Source organism: Nematolebias whitei, chromosome 19, assembly GCF_014905685.2.
Source record: "Nematolebias whitei isolate Nwh7 chromosome 19, NemWhi1, whole genome shotgun sequence".
In the NCBI taxonomy this organism is placed as follows: Eukaryota; Metazoa; Chordata; class Actinopteri; order Cyprinodontiformes; family Rivulidae; genus Nematolebias; species Nematolebias whitei.
Genome location: NC_056516.1, coordinates 7133597 through 7141546, shown reverse-complemented (window position 1 = coordinate 7141546; position 7950 = coordinate 7133597). Strand labels below are relative to the sequence as shown.

The 7950-nt window shown below is 43.6% G+C and overlaps 1 protein-coding gene across 1 annotated transcript; it reads right to left on the bottom strand.

The window, feature by feature from the left end:
* Window positions 1-3306: 3306 nt before the first annotated feature.
* txnipa (thioredoxin interacting protein a) lies at window positions 3307-6553 on the bottom strand. Its single transcript, XM_037693362.1, has 6 exons — window positions 6195-6553; window positions 6040-6115; window positions 5816-5963; window positions 4535-4894; window positions 4155-4454; window positions 3307-4079 (listed from the first exon to the last, which is right to left on the bottom strand). The coding sequence occupies exons 1-6, from the start codon at window positions 6448-6450 to the stop codon at window positions 4032-4034; spliced, it is 1188 nt and encodes a 395-aa protein (XP_037549290.1). The 5' UTR covers window positions 6451-6553; the 3' UTR covers window positions 3307-4031.
* Between the last annotated feature and the right edge of the window lie 1397 nt (window positions 6554-7950).

Sequence of the window (7950 nt, the reverse complement as noted above, 5' to 3'; positions counted from 1 at the left end):
GGCGGACGCGCGGGCGGACGCGCGGGCGGACGCGCGGGCGGACGCGCGGGCGGACGCGCGGGCGGACGCGCGGGCGGACGCGCGGGCGGCGTGTGACGTCATTCACTCCATCATTGCAGCGCTACAAACACAACACCCCAAGACTTTCTTTGCAATTTCTGGGGACTTTAATCATGTGACACTGGACTCTACACTTACTTCTTTTCACCAGTTTGTGGACTGTCCCACCAGGAAAAACCAAACTATTGATGTATGCTAATGCGAGGGAAGCCTACAGGACAACCCCACTACCCTCACTGGAAAAATGTGACCACAATCTGGTTCTCCTACAGCCTCTGAACAAACCTAAGGTAATGCACACATTCTGAGCTTGGTCTCTTGAGGCAGAAGAAGCTCTCTGCTTTGAGTCAACAGACTGGAATGTACTGCTAGACCCGCATGGGGAGGACTTATACCTCTTTTCCATAGCACCTTTTCGGCATGGTTCAACTCGGCTTGGTACGGTTCCAAGGCTTTTTCCACTAGCAATTATTTGTGGAACCAGCCCCTTTTTCAGTACCTTCTTCTCTGGGGTTCCAACCGTACCGTGCTGGCCTTAAAACATGATGTCAGAACACTGTCGATCACTGATTGGTCAGGGAGTGGAGTCTTGAGCTGTTTGAGAAACTTTCACAACCCAATCCACCATTTGCAATAACTTGAACTCGGAGGAACGACTGGATCTATTTAAAAGATTTTAAAAACAATAATGACAACACCGTGGTCTAATGCTGAAGTGCAGGCGTTTTTTGTGTTTGGTGGCCGACGACAAAATTCAGAGCGAGCTGGATGGCGCTCCACCTGTCCCCCGGTCCTCTCCATCGGAGCCCTCTCAGGCCGTCACCTCCCCGGCTTCATGCTGCAGACCTGCAGGACTGTGCGAGGCCAGGAGCCTGATTAATAAAGGATCCAACTATCTATCTTTATCAGTGATGGCCCTCACTAGAGGGGTTGGACTGGTGTTGAAAGTCATCAGAACATGCAGAGATCATCTGATAATTAAGACCCACCTGTGGGTGATCTGACTGTGTACAAAAGTACAGATTCAGACAAAGTACCGGTAGGTATCACTGCAGACAAATACGTAAGGCGTATCTGGAGGGCCACATCTGATCGGACGGAAAAACAAGGCGTTAATGGCAGATTGTATTAACCACAGACATATCATGTCTATGGTGTTAACCGGTTCGACATTAGTGGCGTCTCCATAACTTCTCTTTCGCCTCTTAACACAGAACTTTGGTTACATTTCAAAATAAGAGCAACATAACTGGGTAGAGGGAAGGACTAAATATTTGTTTTTCAATACCAAGCCATTACATTAAAAACCAAAATCCGTGTTGGTTGTTGAATAATGTGAAAATAGTTACAATCAATTCATAAAGAAAGAAAAATAAAGTAACCAAAATATTCATGATACTTAAACTGACTTTGGGACAAAGGATGTTTCCTTTAACTTCACATTTTCTTGTTCAACTTTTAAATCAGTCTCTGCAGATGAGTGATTGTCAGTTTCTGTCAGATTTCTGCAACTGGAGCAGGTATTTCTGTTTACTGGTTAACTTCCTCAGCTGTCTCACATTTGAAGGGTCGATCCTACTCCATGTTTCAGCTCCTTCCATAGATCAGATCTCATAGAAGAACTTCTAAAGAGAACATTTTGTTTTTAGCTTTTGTTTTGGGCCATTATCTCATCACAGGACTCATGATCTTTAATTGAGACCAGACTTTTTGACAAATAGGCACAGGTTTCGCTTCAGATGTTTCATATTTCATTGTACCCAAACCACACTCAAGCCATCCTGTGTCAGGTGCAGCTACAACCAAGAACTAAAGAGAATCTTCTTGTGTTTGGCAGCAGCTATAACGTTGTTTCTTAGAAGCCTTCAGTTTTAAAAAAGAGGGCCATTTCCATCATGAAAAAAAAAAAAAACCCTAAAGGAAGTCATAATTTCGACTTTTAAAGTCATATTTACAGGAATAAAAGTCATAATTTTGAGTTTAAAAGTCATAATTATGAGTTTTAAAGTCAATTATTAGAATAAAAGTCATAATTTCAACTTTTAAAATCATAATTTTGACTTTAAAAGTCATAATTACAAGAATAAAGACATAAATTTGAGTTTTGAAGTCATACTTATTAGAATAAAAGTAATAATTTAGACTTTTAAAATCACAATTTCGACTTTTAAAGTCATAATTACAAGAATAAAGTCATAAATTTGAGTTTTGAAGTCATACTTATTAGAATAAAAGTAATAATTTAGACTTTTAAAATGACAATTTCGACTTTTAAAGTCCTAATTACAAGAATAAAGTCATAAATTTGAGTTTTGAAGTCATACTTATTAGAATAAAAGTAATAATTTAGACTTTTAAAATCACAATTTCGACTTTTAAAGTCATAATTACAAGAATAAAAGTCATACTTTTTTTTTTTAAGTCATAATTTCGTGTTTTCTAATTTAATTTCAAAGTTTGTCCCTTGCCGGACACCGTGACTCTACGGGATGCAACTTCCTGTCAGACACCGGTAGTTTTCCTGCATAGCACATGGATTCATTCATTCAATGTATGTCCCTCTGCCTTCAAACATAAATTCTTTTAAATAAATGTAATATATACATCTTTTCATTGCCACTTTATATAGCATTTAGAATCTAAGCCCATTTGCGCTATGAAATTAAAGCCCAACAGGAAGTCATAATTTCAACTTTTAAAGCCATAATTACGAGATTAAAAGTCATAATTATGACTTTAAAAGTCAAAATTATGACTTTAAAAGTTGAAATTATGACTTCCTGTTGGGCTTTTATTTTTTCTTTCATGGAAGAAACAGGCTTCCACAGAGTAACTTACCTACAGAGCCAGAAAACAGATAGCCAGTGTTTGCCCTTTAGAAACACCTATTCTCCAAAAACACCCACTTTTGGTCTGCAGAGAACCTTCTCATTCAGACCCAGAATATTATGTAGACCCAGTAGAAAGTTTATATACTGTACAGTATTTTTACTTGCAAATATTTTGTTGGGTCAGCCTTCATGTTACGCCATCTTTTCTAGTTTAGTAATTCCTGTTTGCAGCAGAGGTTCAGGTCTGAACAGAGAACATGTTGGATGTGGACCTTTGCTAGATTTCTTGAGGCAGACCTGCTTCAAGGTGAATACTTATGCATCCACTTGTTTTATTTTAAAGTACTTGATGAAAATACATTTATATTCCAGCAATGTCATGAAACAAACACTCAGGACGTTTTGAACTGTTTTTATTCATAAAAAATTCTGACCCATAGGGTTTGATATAAAAAATAGTTTCTGTACTGAACAACATGAAAAACTTTTATACAAATCAGTCAAACCCAATATTCTCGTGGAGCCCTGAAGGTCCAGAGATAAAGCAAATGACCCAAACTCTAATAAGGTGCTTTGGATCAATCGGAGCACAAGTCTTCCATCAGTTTGGCACTAAGTGTCAGAAACGTTACAACATGCAGACATCAGACGAGGGTTTTTACAACTTTACGGTTTCCACGTGAAAACAACAGAGGTGAAGAGTTCAGCAGCAGAAGAGCAGATTGAAAATCACAAAGTGCTGAAAAAAAAAAGGCAGAAAAAACATTTAAACTCTGCTGTTTGGAAATATGATCCATGTGGAAACAAGTTCTCTTCAACACAGCAAACCCAACAAAGATGGCAGCTCCTCCTTTGAAAACAAGGCTGGAATGATTCGTGGGAACAAACCCGTCCGACCCGGACCATACCGGGTCCCAGCGTCCTTAAGAAAAACAAAGACGCCCACAGTCTCTGCAGGCGACAGCGCACACAGAAATGTAACAGGGCCACCGCTCAGGATCTGCACAGATAAAGCACAGCGATAGGTTCTGTTCAGGTCCACTGTCCTGGCTCCAGGTCTACATTCAGCATCAGGTCTCGGCTGAAGTCTGGAGCTCCTGCTTCTGGAAAGTTCCTCGGAGGAACAGTCTGAGCTGGACCTCAGCACACAGGCAGCATGCGGGTGTTGGCGTTGCACTCTCCATCAGTCTGGAAAAACAAAGCAAGTTCTCAGGGTTTGACGTCCAAACTGGACCTGTCTGAGGACCTGTCTTAGGGACCTACCTCGGTGTACGCCGGAGGCTGTGGGAACTGGAAGCCCGGAGCGTCCATGAAGATGGGACTGTCGCAGTCCACGTCGTCCAGCAGGGGCGTGAGGGGCTGGTCCAGGCGGACGTCTTTGGTGATGTCGCAGTAGCTGGGGGGGTTCGAGGGCATCCGGAGCGACACCCAGCTCTGGGAGGCGGTGCTGACCGAGCCGTCGTAGCTGCTCACGCTGCTGCTGCGGCTGCCGAGGCCGGCGGTGCCGATGACCAGAGGAAGCTCCAGGATCAGCTTCTCGCTGCCCGGGATGTGCACGTAGATCTGAGAAATAGACCAGAACCAGCAGGTCAGTGAGGCTTCTTCAACAAACATCTCAGGCAGCCCAGAAACTGCAGACTCACCATCAGCGCGTACTCCACACGGATCATGTTGCAGCCCAGCATGGACGGTTTGAGCTTCGGCACCCTGATGGTCTTCCCCTGCCAGGCGTCGCACATGCCTGAGATGATGTGGTTTCCACGCACCGACGACAGCTTCTGGCGGAAGACCTTGGTGCGCCCGTTGGCCTGGTACGTCTGCTTGGCAATGATGGCAGCTTTGGGTATCACGATCCGGGAGCAGGTGTTCTCGAACTTGGCATTGATGCAGATGTCTTCGCCTTCACAGAACCCGCGGCGGTCGATTTTGGCGTTCAGCGACACCTGGCCGTCAGGGATGAACATGCAGGTGACCTTCTTCTCCTTCATTCCGCCTGTGGGAGACTGAGGACACAGGAAGAACAGAGTCAGCCACATCGCTCCATGAGTCACGTTTGTGGACATCCATCTCCAGCTCATCATATTCCAGTGTCCTCTTCCTACAGCTGTCTTTCTGCCCCCCCATATTTCTTTGGATCATTAACCCTCTTCTACTCTACTCCCCTCAGCTCCACTGTTCCACCTCTCCCTCTCATCCGCACCCAAGGATTCCCCGTCTTTTTATTCTTCTCTTAAAAACCCTTCACTTCTCCAGACTCTCTTCCACCTACCACCCAAACACCACTTCCTGCCAATTTTCCCATAGCGAGATCAACTAAAGTTCCCCGAATGACTCACCCGTTGCCTTCCATGCTGGTTTTAAACTAAGATCACTTCACGTTGAGAAATTAAAACGTTGTGGATTTTTAGGTCAAACCTAGAATAGAACTCGTAAAAAATGAAAACCTTGCAGCTACTCGGACAAAGTGTAGCACAAAACCTGTGAAAGCTACTGAGCTGTAACCATTTGGGTTTACTAAGGTCAGTTGGCTGTGGCAGCCATCTTGAATTGGCTCCAAACATTCAACAGCTGATGTGCCTCCAGCAATTACTAGAGGAGTATAAGTACTTTAGTTTGGGTACGTGCCGACACAAAGTCTTAAACGAGTCAGTACCTAAACGACTTTAAAAACGTTGCTTTTAAGAACACAAGAGACAACAGTCTGATGCTTTAACTTCACCCGTTTATCTTTAAACATCTCTAAACTACAGACAATTTACTGGCAAGTGGAGTGTTTCTTTGAGTACAAGTACTTGAGGTACTGGTACCACCACCAACCACTTCTTGTTAACTGGCCAGAGGTAGTGGGCAGTATGCATTCCTTTGTTAACAGGTGTGTTTGACCCATTTGGCTGGTTTCTGACTGAACATCTGGCCCAACTCACCAGCAGGTCTGGGGTGTTGACATCCAGAGGTTCCTCCACCTCGAAGGACTTCCTGCACTCCATGGTGGGCTGCTGCAGCCTCTCCAGCATGGCCTTCACGAAGTACTGGACGTAGCCGAACTTTCCCTTGTAGGAGGACACCAGCTGGCTGTGGCAGCGACCAGGAGCAGATTAAAACCTTCACTGAACAACAATGAATGTTTGGAGAGCAAAGCTCCACTTACCCCTGCTGAGGAAGGTCAAACCCAAAGCTGTACTCGTACTTGTTGCCAGGTCTCAGCAGCACGGATCCATCGGTGTCTGGAAGGACAAACTGCGTTAAGTTCTCTGGGTCGGACCAGGACGCAGGTCGGTCCAGACGCGGACAGGAAGTACCTACCTGTGGGCTGCTCGCTCAGCTTTAGGACCTCCTCGTGCCGGAGATACTCGGCCTCCTGTCGGCACCGCTGCTTGCCCTTAGCGTACTCCACCTTGGCCCGGCCCAGAGCCAGAATCTTGACGGCGGACACTCGCAGAGCCTCGGTCACCTCCACCTCCACCCGGCCGCACACCCGCTCCCCTCCGCAGTAAAACGACTTGCACGGGTCCGACAGGACCACCTGGAAGGTTTTGACTTTTTTCGTCATGGCCACCATGTTTCCTGTTTGACTGTCGCTACAAAATAAAACCGCTTTAAACGTCGACTGACTCTCCCGAAGCTCCTCAAACACTCAGCAGCTGTATTCACTTCCTTCTACCGTCAACAAAGACGCAAGATGTTTTATGAAGGGCGGAGCACGCAGAGCCCGAGTGCACAGCGCGTGAGCAGCGCTCCCATTGGTCGAGAAGTTTGTTTGCCTCGGCTCTGACCAATCAGCGACCAGAAGCGACGCGTGAACACCGCGTGTGTCTGAGCGTGCTGAGCAGATGATGGCGGAGCCCAGGAAGATGCTGTAAACAACCCCCGAGTCCCAGAAATCCGGTTCGGATGAATCATGATGGTGTCACATTCTCGGATACCGATACTCTGGTACCGGTACCCTCAGTATCACAGGAACCGAGTTAAAATAAGACACTGTGCTGCTTTAAATGTACAGTACTTTCCAGAGTGGGTTAAACAGAAAGTGAAGCACCAACATGTAGTTCAAAAGTCATGGAGACCAGCCAGAAAGTAACAAACAAAATATGCACTTCTAAAAATACTGATGGATCCAGAAAGCCTTTAATTAAACGTGTGTCCTTTAACTTCCACGTGTTTGTGTGAAAACTGTTAAAGTGACTAAAAACATGTAAACAACGTGAAGTCCATGAAAGAGCCGTTTGAGATGGAGACGCCACAATATTTTGTATCTGCATATTTACGCTCAGTATTGTGGAGGAAAGTATGCAGATACAAGTACTTTGTGCATACCTGCATTTCTGATTTGTGTATCTGCAGTAAACTGTTTTAATGACAACGTTTTATAGTTTTTATGACTGGTTTAAAGTGCTCGATCATGCAGGTAGATAAATCTAATAAGGTTGTCTTCTGTGTTGAAACGCTTCGTCTTTTATCCAAAAGACTTCTTCAGTCTGGTTTTAAGGTTTGCAATTCAATTTTGCAACCTCGTACATTCCAGTCTGAACTGAAAATAGCTTCAGCCAAGAACAAAATGGGTTCAGTTCCTTTTTTAACTTTTAGACGTCTTGTAAACACGGGCACCATTGTTGTGTAGTATACGCTTAAGTCTTCTTTGTTTTGCTCTGCAGGGTTAGCTCAAGTTTAAGGATTTATTTATTTCAAAATGTCACTAAAAATCTTTTTTTTTTTGTCCATAAAATCTTAAAACCAATTACACCCAGAGAACCAAACATCAACCATGCACATAATTGATCAGGCTTAAGGAATAATGTGCATGAGTAAGTTATAGAACTGTTTTTGAAGATTCATTTTTAAAGCTTTTTTTTTTTTTTTAAACAGGACAACGGAATGTGACAAAATGACATAAATATACATAATACAAACATAATTAAATGTATCATTTAATTGATCACATTAAATGAATAAATAAATCATGAAACAAATAATTTACTTGTGTATTTAATCAATTAATTGAGTATTTAATTGTGTATTTAATGATGCATTTAATATTTAAGTGATACATTTCATTATTATG